This window comes from Bicyclus anynana, chromosome 17 (assembly GCF_947172395.1).
Source record: "Bicyclus anynana chromosome 17, ilBicAnyn1.1, whole genome shotgun sequence".
In the NCBI taxonomy this organism is placed as follows: Eukaryota; Metazoa; Arthropoda; class Insecta; order Lepidoptera; family Nymphalidae; genus Bicyclus; species Bicyclus anynana.
The window spans coordinates 2866360-2891043 of record NC_069099.1 but is presented as its reverse complement, the minus strand read 5'-3'; the positions used below and the strand labels follow the sequence as shown (position 1 = coordinate 2891043).

At 35.7% G+C, this 24684-nt stretch overlaps 3 protein-coding genes across 4 annotated transcripts in view; 1 reads left to right on the top strand and 2 right to left on the bottom strand.

Annotated features, from left to right (window-relative positions):
- LOC112046808 (recQ-like DNA helicase Blm) overlaps positions 1-5640 on the bottom strand; it is a 33437-nt gene extending 27797 nt beyond the window's left edge. The window contains exons 1-5 of one of the 2 annotated variants that reach the window (XM_024083610.2): positions 5354-5640; positions 4004-4077; positions 2498-2544; positions 1150-1296; positions 208-459 (exon numbers count right to left, since the gene is read on the bottom strand). In XM_024083610.2, coding sequence (XP_023939378.2) covers positions 208-459; positions 1150-1296; positions 2498-2544; positions 4004-4077; positions 5354-5445 — 612 coding nt within the window. In that variant the 5' untranslated portion in view covers positions 5446-5640. Of the gene's footprint in view, positions 1-207; positions 460-1149; positions 1305-2497; positions 2545-4003; positions 4078-5353 lie in introns of those variants that run through there. The other variant, XM_052886652.1, reaches the window with a different exon arrangement.
- An 817-nt stretch (positions 5641-6457) lies between these two features.
- Positions 6458-19299, top strand: LOC112046810 (arrestin domain-containing protein 2). Its single transcript, XM_024083612.2, has 6 exons — positions 6458-6765; positions 7767-7910; positions 13228-13442; positions 14896-15081; positions 16067-16255; positions 17752-19299. Exons 1-6 carry the CDS (start codon positions 6633-6635, stop codon positions 18262-18264), a joined length of 1380 nt encoding a protein of 459 aa, XP_023939380.2. The 5' UTR covers positions 6458-6632; the 3' UTR covers positions 18265-19299.
- Positions 18995-24684, bottom strand: part of LOC112046828 (splicing factor 3A subunit 2) — an 18442-nt gene continuing 12752 nt past the window's right edge. Inside the window, exon 8 of the mRNA XM_024083641.2 lies at positions 18995-24227. Coding sequence (XP_023939409.2) covers positions 24217-24227 — 11 coding nt within the window. The 3' untranslated portion in view covers positions 18995-24216. The remainder of the gene's footprint in view (positions 24228-24684) is intronic.

Below are 24684 nucleotides of genomic sequence, written 5' to 3'. Positions count from 1 at the left end.
AAATTATGAACCGGTCGATGTCGATCACTAGAAGTTGTCGACGACATACACAACCGTAACTTGTAAAAAGTAATTTTTGATTCTTTTGAAGTTTTTTTTTTCATTTTAGTCAACATTTGTCTATTTGTTTTTACGAGATTTGTCGTGGACGCATGCTGGGCGTACAGGAAACTGTAGTCTGCGATTTAATTTAATTACTAAACTTACTTTATCTCGCTTCTTCAAAAGGCGGTGATGCGAAATTTTCGACAAAAACCCTGATATGGTATCGTCTAGATGCAAATTCTTCAGTGGGTCAGTGTCTTTAGGACTTGACTTTTCTGGAGTTCTGAGTGACAAGCTTGAACCACTTTTAGATGGACTTGGTGTGGAATTCATTGATATTGATCTATTTATTCTCGAAGATGGCGGTGTTCTAGGGTTTTCTCTGTGGACTGAGGCTTGATCATTTGGTTCATCCTATAATGAAGAGTATAATTTAATTATATTTTTAATGTAACAAAATACTAGGGAAATTAAATCTCATCCAGCAGTTCTAGCATTATTTTTTTTTGTAAGAGAATACATTCTATAGAGGATGACTGAAAGAAGTATTGTAGAAGTGCAATCAAATAATTTTCCGAAAGAAAGCGTTAAATTGTCAGGTTGTCCTAGAATGTGTAGTTGTTATCTATTTTTTATTAAATTAATTAGTTTATATAAAATTTATTATCTATATAAATTTTAAAACATATTTTTTTAAATAAACACATACTATGTATTATAAGTAGACACATATAGTATTATAAGTAGACACATACAGGTATCTGTATAGATAATACGCCAAAACAAAACACTCGACACATTGCATACACTTTAATATATTACGATAAATATTTGACGGCCTCCGTGGTGCAATGGTATGCGCAGTGGACTTACAAGACGAAGATCCTGGGTTCGATCCCGGCGTCCCGAATTAGCGTTCGGCACGATGTCGTGTAGAAAGGGGTGTGAGTTTCATCCTCCTCCTAACAAGTTGGCCTGCTTCCATCTTAGATTGCATCATCACTTACCGTCGGGTGAGATGTAGTCAAGGGCTAACTTGTAAAGAATAAAAAAAAACGATAAGCAATGAATATGCAATGTGATATTGGACAGTATAATACTCACGACATCCATAACATCAAACAAATCATCACTTTCGTTTTGGCTCGTTTTATTGCTTCTCTTTATTGATTCCACTGGCTTGTTTGGAATACTCGACGGACATCTGGACAATGAAGCTGAAGGTCTCGCAGGTACTCTATCATTGGTGGCCTAAAAAACTACCATCTGTTAATCTAAAAAGTTATAAAGAGGTAAAAATATAAAATGGAGAATTTTGAAAAAAACCCCGAAGGTCATGAAATTATTAATTGCACTCTCGATCAAGTCATCAATATTCTCTACACTCGAGTATATTTGCAGACATTTGGTTATTCTTCCCCCTTCAAATTTTTAAACGGCTCAACCGATTTTCAACAAACATGTCACCTTTCATACAAAACAAACTAAATTGAAATCCCTTCATCCGTTTGGGAGCTGGCGACAGACAGACACATCAAACTTATAAAACCCCTCTTTTAGCGTCAAGGGTTAAAAATTTATATTTTGTTTGCGACAAATATGCTCGGAAACTAGTACAGCAAGTAACATGGGTTATATTTTGTCCACATATTTCCACACGAATAGGAACTACGCGGGTGAGTCAAGGGAGGGATTTTTGCCCTATCCTTAAGTAAAAGAGTTTTTTATTTTTTTATTGTTTAGTTAAGTCCATCAGTGATCAGTCAGTCGACTATAAACTGATTTTTTGATAGAAGAGGATGTTTTTTAGGTTGGAGGTTGCTACATTAAGCGCCTCTTCGTGTTATGGTCATACAAGTAAAAGAGTTAATGAGCACTTTTCAGACAAGTACATTCCATTGTAGGCTAAATCTCTGCAAAAAATATACCTATATGTATTTAATGTTTCTGTTAACGAACCATCAAATAAAAAATGAAGTTATAAATTTCTTGTCACCGCACACCTTATAATAATTATAATTTACTTGTTCATAAATAAATGAAAATAAACTCTAGGTTGCAACATCGGTAACCATCAGGCGAGATTACAGCTAAGCGCTAGCTTATACAAAAAAAAAAAAATATTTTAAAAACCTATCTGATACCCCACACTGTTAAATAAAATAGACAAGTAAAAAATAATCATCCCCACTTTACACATAGGGGAGGTACCCTAAAGTATTTTTCAAGATTTTATTTTACGACTTTCTTCACATTTTTAATGAACCTACTCATGTAATTTACAGCTTTCTATGAGTAGTAGTAATCGTTTCGGTGCTACACCGCGGACGGACGGACAGATAAACAGACGCAAGGCGAAACTATAAAGGTTGCTTGTGGACTAAGGAACCCTAAAAACTGGAGCTTCCACCAAATTCATAAATAAAGTTAAATTTAAATGGTCCATACTCACAGGTGTGTTTTGATTGCCTGTTGAACTACCTTTGAATGGTGGAATGACTGAAACAATAATGGTTTGTAAGTGCCTGTTATAGTGAAGGATTACATAGGCAACGGGAGATTATGGGAGTGAATCACTTAATAGTTACTTAGTGACTCATAAAATGTACCGTTTGTTATTTTTATGTTAAAATTAATAACCAAATAATTTGTGTTTTCCCGCTAGTCAAAATTTAACAATAATTATTATTGAAACTTTGAGGAAAACTGTTTGTTTTATAACTCATCATGATCATCATTATCAGGCATTGATCTCTTATTAAAAAGTGGATGCACAATCAGCGTCCAAAAAACGTCCCCACTAAATGAGTGCCAAACACAATTTCTAGGCACTCAATTCAAGTAGTCGCATTTTCAAATTCCACCTTAAACTCAATCCTTAAGGTTGAATTTGTTCTGAATTTGGGATTTTACTGAATATTGGACTATATTTAAAGGCCTTTAGGTATAATTTTCTTTACTAATAATTCTAAACCTGTCAAAATTGGCCAGTTTTTAAGTAAAATTTTCTACATAATTGTGCGTCCTTTTACTATAAGTGGTCAATATTATCAGGACAACATGTGGAAGACTTCATATATAAAAAAATGCACTGCCTACTTTAATGGCTCAATACAAACCTGTTGGACCACAGAATACTAAGTTGGACAAGGAATTTTTCAACCTTTACTTATCATGCATACCCTAGTTAAAAACCTTATGCACGCCACTGCCTGTGGACGTTCACTACTGGACAAAGGCCTCTCGTATGGACGTCCAAACACCACAGTCCATGTCTTCGATACACCTAGTGGGGGGAAACAGTGGGCTTTCCAGTGTTGGCTGCAATTCTAGCACCTTAGGAACGCCCAAAGTCCATAGTCTTCAAACTATTACCAAGCCTATTGCCACTTCAACCACTTTGCAATATGCTGAGCATACGCAGATATCCTCAATTCTGATTTAATCATATACAGAAATTTTAAGCCCACACCATCAAGCGACTCTGAAACTATTTATGAGGCCCATAGTTAATGATCCAATATGGGATCTATTGTTTCAAATACATTGTTGTAATTATATATTGCCATGATAGCCCAGTGGATATGACCTCTGCCTCTGTTTCCGGAGGGTGTGGGGTCAAATCTGGCATGCACCTCCAACTTTTCAGTTGTGTGCATTTTAAGAAATTAAATATCATGTGTTTCAAACGGTGAAGGAAAAACATTGTGAGAAACCTGCACCCAGAGAATTTTCTTAATTCTCTTCATGTGTGAAGTCTGCCAATACGCATTGGGCCAGCGTGGTGTACTATTGACCTAACTCCTCTCATTCTGAGAGGAGACTCAAACTATACGAGAACCCGAATATGGGTTGATAATGATGAATTAAACATTTTTCTACTACATTTTTGTTCTACTCAGTAATAGTGCATGTGAACTAAAAAATCATTAGGACAATTAATGTTTAAAGTACTTACAAGCAGAATTTGATGATTTTGATTTAAAAACAAATTTGGAAAGCTTTGCTGTATTTTGATTGCAGTCTCCATTTCTGTAAAGTAAATTCAAATTTAATTACTACTTACTTTTAAATTTTTTTAGTATTACTATTTACTTTTGAACAAATTTCTGTGCATAAAAAGTGGATCAACAAAATAATTAAAATCCAGTTAATTAAGCAAAAACAAATAGCATAAATCTAAAATTGCAAAATTACATATTAAATGATTTAAAACTCCTGTGAAACTCTTAGGCAAATTAAGATGTATTACTATGAATCAAACAGAATAAATATTAATAAATGTATAGGTAAACACACCCAGAAGAACAATACACTAAGCAGCCTTATCACTATGTAGTGATTTCTTTCAACAACAGGAGAATACAAGGTGGTGTAATACAGGGTGTACCAAAATTAATGGATAAAACGCAAATCGTAGATACACCATTAAACAGTTTTGAAAAAATCCCTAGGGGTGATCAAGTTATATGTTTTTTTTGGATTATTATTTTTTCTACCTTGAATCAGTTTTTTCAATGCTGTACTTGTAGCTGGTGTAATTATGATTATATAGATCTGATTTTTGTTAAACATTCCTGATTAAATTTACCAAAGTACTATATTACTGTATATGTAATGTTACAGTTGTTTTCTACAAGAAGCTTCGAGTGCAATCATTATTTTTCTTTCATTAAGATGACCCCTTTAAAAAAATTGTCCTGTAAAAAAAATCCATGATTCTGAAGTTTCAGCAGCTAGAGCTCAAAAAGGACTGACTACAAACAAAAATACATTAACTTCGTCAAAGCAGACTCAATATTAAATTCCTCTAATAAGCTCTATTCAATCCTAGCTTTTGCACCTGATTGGACTTTATTAATTATTGGATATGTATGAAAACATTATAAAATTCCAGCAGAGGTCGCTATTTCGAGATCTAGACCAGATATTTTCCTTTTTCCAAACAAACTAAGCTTAAATTACTTGTAGAGCTTACTGTGCCGTGGGAGACTAACGTAATCAACACTGAAGGACCACAACATAAAAGTGAATTAATTTTGTAACTTAACAAGTGAACTAACTAAAAATGGATAATATGTGGTTAGTCTGTGTGTCGTAGCAGAAGCGACAAAGTTTTTATAGGCGAAGCAGTTAGCCAAAGTTGGTTAATTAACTAACCTTGGCCAACAGTCCAGCACTCTGACAGATACCATTTACAGTACATTAGAATTAAAGATTTAATTACAAGTAAAATTTCTCGTTGTAACTTAAGCATTATGTATAGAAAATACATTAAAAAATCGAAAAAAAATATCTTTATACCCACCCAGTTGCTTGTTTCGAACCGGTGTTTAACTTTTTCACGAAGTCACTTATTGAACTTTGTTTGTTGATACTTAAATTTTTCTTCGAAGCCATAATAATGTTTTTAATTTTTATATAATTATATTTTTAGTAAGTCTAGTACGTGTACTTTTTATATTATTATCATTTTCCATTAATCAATTTGTTGAATGTTGACGTTGACCCGCTTTTTTGTTTTTACTTTTTTTCATCACAGATTAATCATTAAATATTATCAAAGAATATATACTCTACGTATTTTTCATTATCTGCAGTGTTGCCAACTTTATTTTAACGGGTCCACGTAACCAAAGAATATACTCCGAAAAGAAAAAGTCAATCTACATACATGAATAGAGTAGCCCATCTATTTCCAATAATACACTGTAATCGTTGTGTAGAGATTTTAATCTATGTATGACTGAGAATCAAAGAATTTTTTTGACTTTGACATTTGGGCTTTGCACTTGTTAGTAAGTTGTTATCATGCCATGGGAACTTAGAAGAACGTAAAATCTTTATGAAGCAGCGCCATCTACATTCTAGATTTAAGATTCCAGGATAGTAAATTCAATGACTTAAGGTGTGGCATGTAATAAAATGTTTTTAGAGATTGAAACCGTATAAGCACGGAAAAAAGCGAAAAAAAAATATATTTTTCCTTTTAATTATGACGCGTAATAGGAAGAATGTGTTTGTATTTCTAAAGCAAAGGGATTATTTAAGAAAGACAGTAAGTGTACATTAATTTCAACGACGTTCCACATAGTCATTTGGCCTAGTGGTGTATAACAAAGGTACAATCTAATAATCCTGAGTTCGAGCCCGGGGGTATCAATGGAAAACTTTTTGTCTTTTTTTTGCTTTTCTCTATTGGTTTCTTCAACTATTACAAAATCAAACATCTCTCTCCTTTACAAAAAAATATGCATTATTATTTTTATAACAATAATGGATACAGTACTAAAAATACCGTAGCTAGTTACTAGATGGCGCTATCACAGGCGTTCCGAAAAAAATTAGAGTAGCCTATCTATTTCCAATAATACACTGTAATCTTTGGTTGTTAATTGTTATTGAAATTTCATTTGTCGTCTGTGGTTGAAATGAAAAATTAAATGAAAGTTGTACTTGGAATGGAATGGAAATTGGAATTCAATTTTGAATTGAAGTTGTATTTTAATTCAGAGTCAAAATATTATATTGATCAGCTAAAATAAAATAGAAAATACCTTTGGTAATACTTTTACAGAATAATTGCCATGGAGCCGTTACCAGGCCGTCGGTTTATTGATGGTTGTGTTGTGTTTAATGGCTCGAAATCAGTATTTTATTCCGGTCAGGTTCTGGAGGGTAAATTGAACTTTGAATTAACTTCACCACTGCATATTTTCGGTAAGTTCTCATTATTTTATTATTCTAAAATATAAGGTTAATGAGAAACTTTGTTTAGCAATTTTTCGCGTAGTCGGACACCTTTGAAAACGCCCATTGAAATTCTATTTTGACGACCGTGGTGCGTGGTATGCGCGGTGGATTTACAAGATGGAGGTCCTGGGTTCGATCCCCGGCTGGGCAATTAAGGTTTTCTTTATTGGTCCAGGTGTGTGTGGCTGGAAGGCTTCGGTCGTGGCTAGTTACCACCCTACCGGTAAAGACATCAAGCGATTAAGGTTCCGGTACGATTTTCGGTAGAAACCTAAAGGAGTGTGGATTTTCATCTTCTTCAATTTAGCCTGTTTTCATCTTAGATCATCACTTATTATCAGGTGAGGTTTTGAATTTTCACAATAAATAAATGACTTAATTATTGTGAGAATTCAATTGCAACATAAATGTACTTTTTTTCCTTGAAAATAACAATATGTATTTCTCACATCATGAACAAGAAGTATTGCTATGTAATGGTTTGTTCTTAAATTAACAGACAAAGTCGCGGGCATCCACTGGGTTATGTATAATTTTAATGTGAAATTCAATTACTGTTGTCAAAATTGTTACTTAATGGATCCCAAATTTATAGAGAAGTAGGGGATGCCCATGACCTTGTCTGTGTGAAATTCGGTTTTTCACAAATCTCACGGGAACCATGGATTTTTCCAGGATGAATAGTAGCCTATGTGTTAATCCAGAATAAAATCTGTTTATATATCAAATTTCAGCCAAATCACTTCAGTAGTAGCGGCGTTAGAGAGTAACAAACTTCCAAACAAACATACATCCATACAAACTTTCGCATTTATAATATTACTAGAATTAATACTGAAACAACTAGTTGACTCATTGAATGCTCGGCGTCTCTGAGAGCATGTTATTGTCAAACATTACCATAACTTATAGATAAAATGAAACATTTTCAGTATGTTCATAAAAATTGGTGTTATTTTAATTTTTAGCTATTGATGCAGTTTACTTGGGCGCAGCTAATGTAGAGTGGACTGAGGTGCAAGTTGAAACATATAATCGTGTTAGGAGGAACAAGCAGTTGAAATACATTGGCAGGGAGGAGTACTTCAAATATACACAACGTCTTTCCCAAGGTTACAATATTTCATAAAAAATTTAACAATGATCTTAGCCTGAACTAAAATTGACAGTGCCTTGCACAAATGATACTATGAACTCCATTACCAAATGACAACGAGCGCTATTAAGGCATTACCACCGCGTCTGGGGGACTTTCATGAAAAGGACTTCAGGTGCCAGGATCATTGTGTGGCAGAGAGAAATATGTTGAGCACATCTTGACGGGGGTATAGGTTTATAGTCTCTTGCAGTTCACTGCAGTTCTAGTCAAGCTAAGGTACTTACAAGGTTATAGAGATTTGCTGGTATGCCTCTACCACAAAACTAGGTAACAAATAATATAACACACGAAAAATTAAGAAGTTGGATGCAGAAAGGCTGCCTTATTGCTCTCTCTTCCATGCAACATTAAGTTTAGAAAAATCTCGAGTTAAATATTGCAGGTGGTGTATAAAAATTTTAATTATATATGTCGTAAAAATCGTAGAATCATTAATAAAAATATGGACAGAACCGCTGACCTAACCTTGGTCATCGGCTCTGCCAATTACAATAGGTATGCTATGCTTAACCTCACTAATCGCTTACACAATAATCTACTCTTAATTTTACTATTTTACCCTGGTAGTTGTGGTAGAGGAAGTACATCGAGCAAGTCCCAGGACTTGTGACCATTGGGTGTGGTTTAAAGGCGCCTTTTAATACTAGTAAACACTCACCAACCCTGCCCGACATGCTCTCCATGCCCACAGTGAAACAATTTAAGATCAATAATTACTTCATCACGAAACATTATCGAACAAAATCACTAACGCGACAAGCAGCATGACGCCTCAAGCTGCTCAACAAAGAATTGAACCAATTAATAGCCCAAGTCACTAATCACTTTCCTTTTCTTATTAACACTACTTAACATTTCACTATTTCACTATACTTAACAAGTAGAAGACGATTATTCCATCTTAAAAACGCGATTAGAACTGAATTACTAAATCAGCAAACTACGGAGACAGACGGAGGCAGGATGCCTCACTAGAGTGAATACACAGTGACGGTACACGCGTACGCGCCATTTGGGACACGATGCCATTGGATGAGAGTTACGTGATAATTTCCTATTGGTCGATCGCCGCCACGTTCGTTATGGTGGTAACGTTTTACAATCTTAATTACTTCAAGAGTAAATAATCAAAACCTAATTACATGAAAACTTGATTCTAAATTTATTAAATTAATTAACGTAGATTTTGCTGACCATTACGACAGCAAAATCTCAACAAAGAACCTAAAGAGTTTCTTTTCTACTGCTGTCACCTGTCATCATTACTTGAGAGACTAATTATTAATTAAATCAAAACGGAATAGTATTTTGACTGCAAAATGATCAGACCACTAGATAACAAGTCGATTCGAAATAACCACAGAGCAAACATGACAACTATTAGGTCTGAGGCCATAGAGCCCTCAGTGAGCCAAGCTTCCCCGGCGACACGGCCATACTGACGTGCGGTGCGTGCTCTGCAGCGCCTCCAGTTCTTTTCTGTAAATAAAAAAAAAAAATTCTGAAGCTAGGTACTTTCACAATTAACCTAGGCTTTGTTTGAATCTAGAAACTTGTGTTTTTCAAATAGTTAGTTACCTTAAACAAGGCTTAACTTTAGTATCAAAAATTAAAATGTTTAGTTATCTTAAACAAGGCTGAACTATAAGTGTGACAACACAAACTTGCTATGAATATTGAGAAAGAGAATATTTATAAGTTCATATTGACACTGCTTGCTACACGCGACAACAGCTAATGATTCATATGTACACTGCTCGCTCCACGCGACAACAGATAATAATAATTTATATTGACACTGCTCGCTCCACGCGACAACAGGTAAATATTATAATTATAAAATAAGTAAGTATGTTGTGTTTTAAGTGTACACGTAGACACTGCTCATAATTTTCATATGAATACAGTTATAACGTGGTGTGTAGTATAGGTAGGGAATCAGGTGAGATAGATCCACGTAGAAGGCTATAGGGGAGTTTGGGAAGGTCGATGCTGTGTCCTTTGAGTGCCACATGGCATCTTTTATTAGTTATAAACGACTCCACGCCGCCAATAAGTAAAATTATAAGTATTCTCATTACTCTTTCTTTTAAAGTGTTTGTGATGATGTTTGTGTAAATGTTAAAATAATTGAAACTATATTCACCGGGAATAAATAGTCCACGCAGTGGTCGATGTAATAGACGACACAGGCAGCACGCCAGCTCCAGCGGTCGCAATAGCCGCAGGCTGAAACGACTGCAGAAGTAGTAGCGGGCTGCGCGGCTGTAGTGGCGTTAGACGTTTGACACCGTTGATACCAGTACGGCCGCCAGAAGATCACCAGGGCGAGCAGGTCGCTTCAATTGGTTATCTGTTACCCTGCAAGGCCTCCAATGACGACCAGATACCGCTCTTGAGCACTCTGTGTACTTCACTATAAGGATTGCTAAACAAAGGTGAAGCGACGTTTGGTTGTTTTTAATTAAAACCAAGTAGTGTACTTACTAATAGTGGTTTTTTTTTTACCACCGCCTCGGCCATTCTACTTTGGATGTAAACATGCAGGGCTTCTATATCGATGACCCTACTGTCAAAGTTAACTAGTTTAAGAAGTTTAGGTACTACACAAATTTGACTATACAAGAAGTGTTAACGAAGCTATACCAAATATTGTATGTACTTTACAGTAAAAAGAGCATTGCAAATAACCGAAGATAGTATTTCGTTACCTGGAGTCACTATGTGTAGTTCGTTGCAATGCCTGTCACAATAAGTCTTGGAAGCTTCTGAGGAATTGTCTTCCATCATCAATAATTTATTTTGGGGATGTAAAGAGTAGAAGTAGAAGTAGAAGTTCTTAAAGTAAACCCTTGGTACAATCTGAATTAAATGAAAAGTAAGAGACGCAATCTAACTAAGGAAAATGCCGTACGCCACGTAAACGCAATATCTATTTTGAAATTATCGGTAAAAGATTCGCACACTCGGCTCAAACCGTCGCGGTTTTTAACTAAAAGTACTCGACTCGCAAACGCATAACGTTTGCAAACGATAAATCTTAAAAGTAATACAGATTGCAACGTAATGAACATTTCTCAATTTTTTTTTTTTTTTCTCTTTTTCTTTTTCTTTTTTATTTTTCTCTTAGTCTTTTACGTTATTACATTATTTATTTGGATGCGATATGGCGACACGGGCATCACGGCAACCATTGCCGATTCAACTCAATGACGCATCAATATTAAATTGTCAAAACTATTTTACGGTTTTAAGTCCAACTTAGTTACCACAAGAAAAACAGAGGGTAGTTATCAAATAAAATTAATTTCATCAGGGATTTCACAAATTACAAATTAAGTTGCACTTTCATTGTCAATGTCAGGATTTGGTACAGATTGACCGGCAGAAAGGGATCGCTGGAGCGATACCACTTCTGATGTCGTAAAAAGCGTAGAATCATTAATAAAAATATGGACAGAACCGCTGACCTAACCTTGGTCATCGGCTCTGCCAATTACAATAGGTATGCTATGCTTAACCTCACTAATCGCTTACACAATAATCTACTCTTAATTTTACTATTTTACCCTGGTAGTTGTGGTAGAGGAAGTACATCGAGCAAGTCCCAGGACTTGTGACCATTGGGTGTGGTTTAAAGGCGCCTTTTAATACTAGTAAACACTCACCAACCCTGCCCGACATGCTCTCCATGCCCACAGTGAAACAATTTAAGATCAATAATTACTTCATCACGAAACATTATCGAACAAAATCACTAACGCGACAAGCAGCATGACGCCTCAAGCTGCTCAACAAAGAATTGAACCAATTAATAGCCCAAGTCACTAATCACTTTCCTTTTCTTATTAACACTACTTAACATTTCACTATTTCACTATACTTAACAAGTAGAAGACGATTATTCCATCTTAAAAACGCGATTAGAACTGAATTACTAAATCAGCAAACTACGGAGACAGACGGAGGCAGGATGCCTCACTAGAGTGAATACACAGTGACGGTACACGCGTACGCGCCATTTGGGACACGATGCCATTGGATGAGAGTTACGTGATAATTTCCTATTGGTCGATCGCCGCCACGTTCGTTATGGTGGTAACGTTTTACAATCTTAATTACTTCAAGAGTAAATAATCAAAACCTAATTACATGAAAACTTGATTCTAAATTTATTAAATTAATTAACGTAGATTTTGCTGACCATTACGACAGCAAAATCTCAACACAGAACCTAAAGAGTTTCTTTTCTACTGCTGTCACCTGTCATCATTACTTGAGAGACTAATTATTAATTAAATCAAAACGGAATAGTATTTTGACTGCAAAATGATCAGACCACTAGATAACAAGTCGATTCGAAATAACCACAGAGCAAACATGACAACTATTAGGTCTGAGGCCATAGAGCCCTCAGTGAGCCAAGCTTCCCCGGCGACATATACAAACATATATTATAATTAATTACACACTAAAACATACTGATTTTTTGAACATTAATCATGACCACTAATCAAACCACTCGCGCGTATGGTACTGCATGTCTGGGTTAAAAAAGTAGCAGCCACCAGACATAAGTGTTGGCCACAAGTGGTTGTCTTGTCACAAGCGCTTCAGCTACTTTTGTGGCCCCTTCTTGCTTCTTGTAGCGGCGTTTGTGGCTGTCACTGTGTGCGGCGACACTTAGAGGGTGGACAAGAGCTCCATGACTTCATTCACATGGAATGTGTATAACTAAAGTGTGAAAAAGAATTGCTGTTTTAAACTAGGCTTAATAGCTCTAATTAAACTGACACTGATGTTGCAATGACCTAAGAATAGGTTTTATACATGCTGGTATCTGGATCTTTTCGTCTGCTTTATTTCAAGAATGTCTAACTGTTGTTAGTTAGTGAAATAAATGAATAAATTAATTGCAACATATGTACTTTTTTCCTAGATAATAATATGTATTTCTTACATTAAGGACAAGCAGTATTGCAAATGCCTGGTTTGTTCTAAAATTAACAGACAAAGTCGCGGGCATCCACTGGTTTATGTATAAGTTTAATTAAACTGACACTGATGTTGCAATGACGGAAGAATAGGTTTTATACATATAAATTTATATAAATCTTTTGGTCTGCTTTATTTCAACAATGTCTAACTGTTGTTAGAAAGCATTATAATTTTTGGTAAAGTGTCCACTTGACTATGACACATTTGTTTAGTCCTAGGATTGATCGCAGATTGGCTGTACAAGAAAACTTATGCATATACTTTTCTTCCAGGTCCAACAGTTTTAGAAGCTGGTTCACATTCCATACCGCTCTCATATCAAATACCCTTCAATTGTCCTTCTTCTTTTGAAGGTGAGAAGGGTCAGGTGAAATATTCTGTGACAGTGTACATAATACATCACGATGGAGTGACCACTGACAAAATAGAGGCACCCTTTGACGTCATAGACCCCATGAATTTAAACACTGGAAGTCCTGATATTAAGGTAAGTTTTGTAAATGTTTTTGAATTTACTGCCCAAAAATTGTTTGTACTCAACTAAAATACTAAAATACCGAACTAGGCTTGAATGACTAGAATTTAATTTTAACATTATCAACCATTGGATAAAAGTTTAATAATTGTACTGTTAAATACTTAATTTGGAATAGGTTTGATTTTTCAATTATAGATAAGGGACATAATTAATTAAAAAAAAATTATGTACAATATTGTCAAATTATTAAAAAACTAGTGGACGCTCGCGACTTGTAAGCTTTCAACTACTCCTACCCTACCCTTATCCTACCCTTATCCTACCCTTATCCTACCTTACCCTACCTTACCCAACCTTATGCCTACCTCACCCCTATCCTACCTTACCCTGCCTTACCCTATCCCTATCCTACCTTACCCCACCTTACCTATGGTAAAAATGCGTTTTATAATAATTTTATTTGCTCTATCTTAACACCTAAAATTTTTATTGCTTTGCAGTGTTTTAGTTCAATTTCCTTATTATTTTATTAAACCATTTTTAAGTGTTATAATAATAATAAGCCCTTTATTCTATGTTAAGAAATTTCAATTTTTATATACATTTTTTTTAAAGAATGTCTGTTAACATAGTGTGCCTTTCGGCATAGAGCTCCTCCAGCAACTTCCACTGCTCTCTATCTTCTCCAGTTTGGTCCTGCTGTGAGCTTTAAGTTATCCTCCTTTCTAAGGTACTGTTTGCCCCGATTCCTTCTGCCATCTCTAGGATACCATTCTGTCACCAGTCTGCTCCACTTCCCCATTGTGTCCCTTAGCATGTGGCCTGTCCATCGCCACTTTTGCTGGTTGACACAAGTGAAAACATCGGTGACTCCAGTTTTAGTTCGAAGGTCAGTGTTTCTTACCCCTTTTTCTTATGGCCGATCATACTCCTCTCCATGGATCGTTGGCACCTGGCCAGTTTAGCCATTTGAGACTCATTTTTAAGTGTTACAAACTTCTTATTTTGTTACACCTAAATATAGCAATCCCGAGTACTTCTAACATTGTGTCAACGCAAGTGTCAAATACAGTCAAAAAACCTAGCCATGGAAAAGTTCAGAAAGCTGACCGCCGACCTTCATTAATGGAGAGACACTTAAAGAGGCAAATGCTATGCGTGCATTGTTCGTGTGTATGAGAGTGTGCGTGTTTTCAGATGTGTGCATTTTAAGAAATTAAATATCACGTGTCTCAAACGGTCAAGGAAAAACATCGTGAGGAAACCTGCATACCAGAGAATTTTCTCAAATTTCTGCGTGTGTGAAGTCAGTCAATCCACATTGGGCCAGCTTGGTGGACTATTGGCCTAACCCCTCTAATTGTGACAGGAGACTCGAGCTCAGCAGTGCGCCGAATATGGATTGATAGTGATGATGATGTGAGTGTGGGTATAGTTGAATTGTAACTGGAGTCTCCAACAGAATCCTCTGGTGATGGAGTTCGACCAGATGGTGGGCTGCCAGCTGTTCTGCGTGTCCAAGCCGCTGGCGGTGAGCGTGCGGCTGCCGGCGCAGGGCGTGTGTCCCGGGCAGAGCGTGCCCGTCGCCGTCGCCGTGCGGAACAGCGCCAGCGTCGAGATCACCAAGATCCTCTTCCAGATCACCACCGTGAGTTTTTGGACTATACTCCTTAAGAATCGGGCTCTAGCGCGCCCACACGCCGCGGCCTGCTGCACCTCGGTTGCGCACCTTTCACTTTTCAGGCGTAAATATTGAGTTATACATAGTGAATATTATTTAAACGGGTATATACCACGATAAAACGACGAGTTTTTTAATATCGATATTTCGACCCAGGTTGTTGAAGAAAAAAGAAAAAGAATTAGAAAGAGGGTAGATCGTTTCTGCCCCTAACAGCTGACTTCACTTCTCATCTCGCAACCTCAAGTTCTGTCGTGACCACGATCCATGCAACTGGGTCGAAATATAGACATTAAAAATCTGAAAATCGTGGTATGTACCCGTTTAAATAACATTCATAATGAACAACCACGAAATAAGTTTAAAATCATTAGTTTATACATAGTGTATGTTGCGGGGAAACATATACTTATTTAGGCAGTAGTGAAAGAGTAAACTCCACTTGTGTGTCGGAGCTGACACACACTTTTTTATTAGTTTACAAAACTGGCACAATCACTTATCCTAACTTATTAAAGAATAGATACTACACATCCTTAAGTAATTGTGCCTACTAGATGTTAATACAACATGCTTAAATTGAGTACTAAAATAATAAAAAAAGAAACAAACAATAATATAGTGAATTTAGCAATGTAAACATTTAAGCTTAGTCTTAATATGAACTTCCCATATTCGGCTCACTGCTGAGTTCGAGTCTCCTGTCAGAATGAGAGGTGTTAGGCCAATGTATTGTCCGTGTCAGTTATGTGCATTTTAAGAAATTAAATATCACGTGTCTCAAACGGTGAAGGAATAACATCGTGAGGAAACCTGCATACCAGAGAATTTTCTCAATTCTCTGCGTGTGTGGAGTCTGCCAATCCGCATTGGGCCAGCGTGGTGGACTATTGGCCTAGAGCTCAGCAGTAAGCTGAATATGGGTTGATAATGAATGTATCGTCCGTGTCAGAGGGAGAGGTTCCGCAGCCAGCAGCCGCAGTCGGAGTACGAGCCGCCGGAGGAGGTGCTGGCGGCGCTGCGGCGCGGGCCCGTGCTCGGCGGCGCCAGCGCGGAGTACGTGTTCCCGCTGGACGTGCCCGCCTTCCTCGCGCCCAACATGGAGCACTGCACACTCATCGACATCGGGTACTTCTTCAAGGTATTCCATGTCTACTTCTTGGGAATTGTAGGAGATGGTCCATTTCAGGTCCTGTACCCCGTATCATTGAAATTTAAAGAATACAAGGGTTTTATTAAAATCTAAATAAGTGAATTAATCTAACTAAATAAAAAGCAATAAGTAAAATTCAAACCCAAGTTTTTGAGTTATATCATGGCGCTCATAAAGCAGCTATGACATGACAATTGACAGCAAACGTCAAATCGACTACTGCATTGAAAACTCCATCAATCTGCCATAATTACCCATAATAGTGTTGCATTTCTTGGGAGATAATGAATATTACTTCGAAAGAATTAAAGTAAAATCGTTCCATACAATTTTGGACTTTTGTACTATTTGAATACTTATTATATTTGGGTTTGAGTTAGGTATGTCGTGTCCCGGTAGGTAGGTAGCGGTTATGGGTGATAAATAATAGTAGGTTCCACTGCTAAAACACTTATATTGACTATCAGTTACAACGGTTAGGTAACGACTGGCGACAAACCGCCCGTATCGACTTCGTCATAATTATGAAAATGATTAAGTAGCATTTTCATTTACAATCTATGTGTGTGTGACCACCACAGTCCATTTCAGGTCCGCTCTTGTACCCCGTATCATTGAAATTTAAAGAATACGGTTTACGGTTACGGAATACGGTTTTAATAAAAGGGTTTTATTAAAATCTAAATAAGTGAATAAAAAGCAATAAGTAAAATTTAAACCCAAGTTTTTGAGTTATATCAAGATGGCGCCCTTGACAATTGACAGCAAACGTCAAATCGACTACTGCATTGAAAATGTCATCAATCCGCCATAATTACCCATAATAGTGTTGCATTTCTTGGGAGAGAATGAATATTATTTTGAAAGAAATAAAGTAAAATCGTTCCATACAATTTTGGACCATCTCCTTTCTGGACGACGTTTGTTTCTGTAAAATGACTTGCTCAAAGCGTCTTGATGGTCAAAAACTTGATGATTGCAGTGGTGACATCTCATAAGAAAGGGTTTTAACTACCGACATACTAGAACAAGCAAGCAAGATTTGAAAAGTTTACGAGATAGTAGCTCAAATACTCAAAAAAAGCCTCAATAGCTCAATGGTAAAAATTCCAGACTCATCACCGAGAGGTTGTGGTTCGATTCTCGCCCGCTGGACTGTCATACCCATTTACTATCGTACAATCCTCTTGACTAGTCTTTTTCGATTAGTTAAGGGGAATAGGAATATTGGTCATTATATAAAAAAGAAGGGATTTATTCTGTAAAAAAGTTCACGAGAAGTGTGACGTCATCTCGTGCATTTTTTTACAGTACAAGCAGTGGCGTGCACAAGATTTTATACTAGGGTATGCGCTATAAGTAAATATTGGAAAATTCCTTTGTGTTCTTTGGTACTACATGGGCTTGCATTGAGTCCTTAGGTAGGCAGTGCATTTTGCATAGTATGAAGTGCACCCCGCTGAGTACAAGTTGTCTTGTTTTAGGTAAAAATAAAGCTGTCCGGTTGCAACGAAGATATGGAAGACGAAGCAGAGATATGCATCGGCTTAGTGCCGCTCGGAGAAACTGACTTGAAAAACCACCCCATGCCCGAGAAACTCCCCATCGGCCCTCTGCCGGATCCCAACAACCAACCCCCCTATACACCCTCCAACACCAGAACGTTTACCCCGAGCCAGAGTTACCAGCACGATGTACAAATCTGCCCCCCCGGTCCCATCCCGTACCCCGTAGTAGCTAACGTGGCCGATGCACCGATTTTCGGTTCGAAAAATAGTCCCGCAGGCCCGTTCGAAATCGGTTTTCGCGCGCCGGACGTCAGCGTGAATCCCACTTTACCCCATCCTGTTCCGGGATACCCCTACCCTGGGTTACCCCAGGGGCAAGCGCCGCCTTACTCTGGATTACCCCAGGGTCAGGCGCCGCCTTACTCCAGTTTACCCCAGGGGCAAGGGTCCTACCCTACATCCCAGCCTTCCGCGCCTCCGCCATATTGAAGCAGGGTATTATGAACTTTGATATTGATATTTACAATGTATACACACATAATTTAAAAACTTTTGTTTTACATTTTTGAAGTCGTGCATTACGTCAGTAAACAAAATGTAAGAACGTTATCTAGTGACGTAATACACTTTTTACCAAAACCGATTAAACAAAATATGTTACTTAAATTCGCGTAATATTCTCACTACGTAAAAATGATAACTATGCTAATTTTAATATTTTTGATGTGTCTATATATGAGATAATATATAACAGTTACATGAAAATTTACAGTAAATATACTCGTATTATGTTAGGACTTGTAGTCCAATAAAACAAAGTGGAACTTGATTAATTCTGTATTAGGTATTAGATCACATGACAATCTCTTACGGGCCGACATTACAAAAGTAGACATTACAGAAGAGTGGTTCATAGATTAAAGAGAGTGTTGCCAAAGTGAAATATTGTATTGTTTCCTCAACATATTAGGTATACTTATTCGTTGCACAACACTATAATACTAAGTTTATAGAACTTACTCGTAGTTAGGAATATAATTACAAATTGTGGTGCCATTTTGAATAACAGTGCCTTTCATGTTATACTAAAGTTATTTATATACAAAAGTGATATGCAATTTTTTATTGCCGTTTCCAGTTGCTTAGTTCATGGCAATTCACTGGCAGGATATATCATTATAGATAAGTATTTATACACGGGTGCTCGATTTTACCGCTATTTTATATTTGACTTTTTTTTATTATATATTTTAGTAAAAGATTCAATTTAATACAATAATTTTGTTATCTGTTCCCGTAGCATAAATTTTCAAGTCCTTGTGGTCCACTTTATTGACACTTAGGTACCAGCAAATGTGACAGATTAGTTTAGTGTTGAAATTCGTAAATATTTATGTACTTGAAAATTTACACTAAGGGCATTGAACTGAATGCATTTATTTGATACTTAATATTAATTATATTGTTATCTACTAACGAAAATGTCTATTTTTGTTTATAATAAATGTATCTATTTGAACAAAACTGCCTTTCTATTCTACTTGTATTATTAGGATACGGCCAAACTGTTTCACTTTGGTAAGTAGGTACGTATTATAGCTTGGCAGCTTCGTTCGTAACACTCCCGATGGGATGCGCGGGCCGGGGGGCGTGTAGCGATGGAGGAAAACCCGTCGACTGACGCACTTCACTTCCCCGCACGTACGATTTCACACCCGCGGTCTTTTCCCTTGTCGCCCGCATATCATAGGAGTGTCGAACTTGCAAGATAGGTTAGTACCTACTCGTAATAGTCATAATTGGTGAAACGCGCTTGCATAGAAAGCGCATCATCATTGACATCATCATCATCATAATCATTATCATCACTCATGACATTGAAATTTTGAGAAAGGTATAAAGGAAAATGGGGAACTTTATCCCACCTAATAATATAAGACCGTGTAACCCTAAGGGTTAAAATATTGGAGTTTTCTTGCTTCCAAGAAATGTCATTATTAATAGCTTGGTGGAGGTGAGAAGTGCATTGGACAATATCAACTGTAGACCTAGCACGCGTCAACGACATATCTCGTGAAAAGAAAATACATATCTATCGTAGACGGACGGACGGATCAATAGCGGCGGAATCGAAAATATCACTTTCTTTCATCTCATTCTGGTTTGAAGTCCCATCGTAACGCAAGAAAATACCCGCTCCACATTAAAGTCAACAAGGAGATCATTAAAACAAGTTTTTTCTTTAATATATTTATTTCTTTTACACGAGTAGTATGTACTTAACATTATTAATATAAAGATAAACATTCAAAAATATAAAAACATCATAAATAGTCTCTGGCCGACTTAAGGCACTGCTTATTGTGTCGTCGTCATCAACCCATATTCGGCTCACTGCTGAGCTCCAAGAAGCTGGGCTATCACTTATCTGCTTATTGTGTATCATTCATTAATTACAGCATTACATTTTGTTATTGTTAGGTATATATCATAAGTACATAAAGTCAATCTATTTCGAGAAGTCCATTTGATAAGATAACAAACCGAGACGTGTGTTTGTATGTTTACAAACTAAAGATTCATCGATCGCCTATTTAAAAGTGGATGCACAATCAGCGACCAAAAAACGTCCCCACTCAATGAGGGCCAAACACAACTGCTTGGCACACAATTCAAGTCGCATTTGCAAATTCAACCTTAAACTTAATCCTTTTGGTAGAATTTGCTCAGAATTTTTGATTTTATTGAGTATTGGACTATATTTAAAGGTTTTTAGGTATAATTTTCTTTACCAATAATTTTCTAAAACTGTCTAAGCTAAATTGGCCAGTTTTTATGTAAAATTTTGTACATGATTGTGCGTTCTTTTATTAAAAGAGGTCAATGGCTTTATACACTAATGCGCCCTGTCTGTCAAGTATTATACGCTCGACTTGTCCTTACACTTAACCCACAGATTAAACAGCGCACGGAACAAGACGGTGTCGTAGCCGCTCCAAATACAAAATTCAAAAAACGAATACATTCTCGAGTCAGTAGGTACGACACGAAGCGTCGCATCAGTACTTTCAATGTTACTCGAAAAGAAGGCGTCTTGTGTTTTTTAAAAATTGTTTAAATAAACTAAAGAAATAAGATGAAATATTTTTTTATTGGTTGTTAGTGTTAAATTTTGAAATAAAAATTCTGAAAAACGTTTGTTTATGCGGTTGTCAAGGAGACGCATGACGTTTGGGTTTTTATGGGATTCACCGGCTTCACCGCACTGCTTGTAAATGCATTCTCTGGATCATTCTTTACTCTGTGACTTAACCAAAAAGACTTCTAAAAGTAGAGAAACCGTTAACTTTTATTTATAGCAATATCTAAACTTGACGAGTAGCACCAATGTTTCGATTCGTAATTATATTGGAAGTTCTATAGGTATTGTTGTCTTATTACTTGTATTTAGAGAAGAAGATATATTTGTAAAAAAACATTTTCAAAGTATGTTTGAGTGAATAATTTAGAATTTTGCACATGAATCAAGGACTATACAACAGTAAAATAATTTGAAAAAAAAAAAAAATCAAACCAAGTTGCCAAAATCACAATAAATTCTTCTTATTCATATAAAGAGTGGACAAGTATATTATTTTGTGACAAAATAATATTCTTCGACTAGCGAGTAAATGACACTTTAGCCTTAGTTTAACTAAGCTTCACCTTAACTAGCGTGAATAATAACTTTTATATAAATTTTTAAAAAAGCAGAATAGCATTATAATTATTATTAGTATTATTAAGTAAAAATATCATATCTTATATTGTACGTTCCACATTATTAAACCGGGCTACTCAAACACTCAGAGCTCGACCCAGCAATTTCATCGCCCCGGGCAAAGATAAATTTTGCCGTCCTTTACATCAAATACATCAAAAATACTTTTTTTAGGGTTCCCAACATACAAAAATGAGACCCTTCCGAATGTTCGTTTGTCATAGTAAATTTTCTCCGAATGCACTGAACCAATTCAGTTGAATATTGTTCGACTGTTATGTCGGTTAAACGCAAAAATAGGAACAGATGGGTATAGAATTGGAAGGTCATATTTAAACGATATGGCAAATATTCTTTTCTAAAAAAAAAAAGAAGTGTTTGTATGTCATCATCAATTACCACCCTCCAAAAGGAATAATGTAGGAAATTGTATACACGAAACAATTTAGATTCCAATTTAGGGTCAACTTTCTAGATTGGCACAGCGCTAGATGCGTGAGTAGCCCGCTTAATATAATAAGTATATTTTATATCTAGGGTTATAAATCATAAAAACATTAATATATTCAAAAACATGTCATCATAATAAAAATCCGAATACCTAGGTGATTAAAATTGAATCACAGAATTAAAATATAAAATTCTTATAAACTAACAAGTACGTTTTTCACAGAAATATTTTATATTTTTTCCAGAATATTGAACTTTTGAATTCTGTTCTAAGTAACGAAAATAAATGCTATTCCTTTTCATTAGGAACTGTAACCAGGGTGACGTTTTATTGAGTTTAAACTCAGGTGATTTTTTTGCCAAGGAAAATAGGTTTTCTAAGCCAAAACAAGGGATTAAAGATTATTTTTAAACAAAGATCATATTTCTTCAAAGTAAAGTGAACTTTAAACAGTAGTGATTAGGTCCACTTTGAAGTAAATTGTGGTCTAAATGTCAATCCATGTTTATGAATAGTGTATGCATAAGTAAATCTTTTTGTGAATCTTATGTCCTGGAATGTCACCCTGTAGCCAGTACGAAGTATTTAAAATAGTAGTATTAGGACCCATAAGATAAACTGAGGTAGAATGTAGGAATTTAAGCAATGATAATTTACTTTGTAAAAATGTAAACCATTTCGAAATGTAAAACCAAGCTACGAGTATATATGTAGTATTATATGCATAACAATATAAAATGTAAAAATCTTATTCTAAAAAAGCACATAGTTACGTTAAAAATTCGACAAAGTCAGCTTTAAAAATACCTGCATAATTTAAAATATTTGGAGGTAGGTACTATATTTTTCATAAGGTATGTACTATGGCTACGTTCCACTAAGCGATCACTACGAACAAGCTCACGTCTTCTTTTTTCCCGTTCCACGCTTGCAAGCGTTGCAACCATCGATATAAATCGATAGATAGTCCCCTACATATTAAAAAACGCTTAATTTTATGTCATTACCCAAAGACGTGCACGCACATCTTATCTTAGTACGTAACAAGTGCATGCTGTGAGTGGACGTAGACCTAATAAAATATTTACTGTTTTTTCTTATTTTAATCCCTTACTTATGCCTTCATATTCATTTTAGAAGTGTAAAAATACAAGCCACAACATGAATAAAGAGAAATGTGTTACGAGTGATGACGTACTCAATGTGCGAACCAATGACAATTCCGCGACGCTTAGGCCCATCTAACGATCTACGACCGATGGTTGCAACCATAAACTCAAGTGGACTATGGAGCAGTTTGAGCGGTGTTGTAAGTAATACAAAATGGCGGGTTACAATAAAACGAATAACTCTTAACTAGATGAATCACAATTCACAAGCCGAATGCTTAAGCTGCAAAGCTTTAGGCGGTTCGTGACACTTTTCATGCGTGAAGCAGCCGGTGTTCAACAATTTATAAGACGTTGTCACCTCAAAAATATCCTCTTGTGCAAAAAATAATATTTTGAAACATTCTGCATATCACGCTTGAAAAAATAATCTTTTGTAGTTAATTAAACATTTTGTATAAAATATAATTGCTCAACATTTCTATCAGTTAACAAAAAATAAACAGTATCCATAAATTGTGATTTAAAGATAATAAATGTTATTACAGTTTACAATATAGGCATAGCTGGGCACCGTTAATCAAATAGTTAACTTCGTTAATCGTTAATCCGCTACCAAAAAAGTCAGCTTCGTTAAACGTTAAAGCGTTACATTCCGGAAGAATTAACGCAAGTTAACGTTAATCGTTAATCCGTTAATATGACTGTGTAATATTGCATTTTTATATCATTGATCACCATTGGAAAAATAAGGGTGAGCACTGGGGAAAAGTGCCATAATTTGTTTTTAGTTGATTTTATCTATAATTATAATATAAATATGGTAATTTGTTGATTTCTTTGAAAAAAAATCTATTATCATTTCTTACTTGTCTGATTCTGTTTTTCGCGTCGCGCGGTAAATAGTAGGCATTGGATTAACGATTAACGGACTTCTGCATATTAACGGAAGTTAACGTGTCCGTTAACATTTTCAAAAGTTAACTTAAAAGTTAATCCGTTAATCAAAATGTTAACTTCATTAATTAACGATTAACGGATTAACGAGTTAATGCCCAGCTATGAATATAGGATGCTTAACATAAGATAACTTCTGCAGTAAGTAATCGGAATCCACAATTTTACTCTTTTTCTGTAACAAAAAACGTAAAATATATTTACAAGTTCCAAGAACAGCAGAACATAAATAAATAATAAGCATTATTATCACAATATTACTCTTCCATCTTTAACTATGAAAGAGTAACTAACACCTCTAAAACGACTTTCCCTCACTCGTTTACCTAACAAACAATAAAATAGTTTGTAAATTATAATCTATTGAAATTAAATTCAGACAGATCTCTATTTTCATTCTAAAAGCCATTTTCCTCAATGATTCACTACATTATCTGTAACTTTCACTATATCAGACTTCGAGTTTTATCTTTAGATTAATAAAATGTGCAATTTTCTCTAAATTATCCGGGTAATATATATTTGAAATATATCTAATCTGTTTATAACAAAATATCAACAGTTTGATTAGGGTGTAATTCCTAGGTATTACCATTGAGATAGTATTAAATCTTTAAGTAAGACGTACCGCC

Coding starts and splice junctions, on each gene's coding strand:
- LOC112046810 (XM_024083612.2), top strand. CDS start 6,633: ATGGAGCCGTTACCAGGCCGTCGGTTTATTGATGGTTGTGTTGTGTTT. Junction 7,911..13,227: donor TACACAACGTCTTTCCCAAG/GTTACAATATTT, acceptor CTTTTCTTCCAG/GTCCAACAGTTTTAGAAGCT. Junction 16,256..17,751: donor ACATCGGGTACTTCTTCAAG/GTATTCCATGTC, acceptor GTCTTGTTTTAG/GTAAAAATAAAGCTGTCCGG.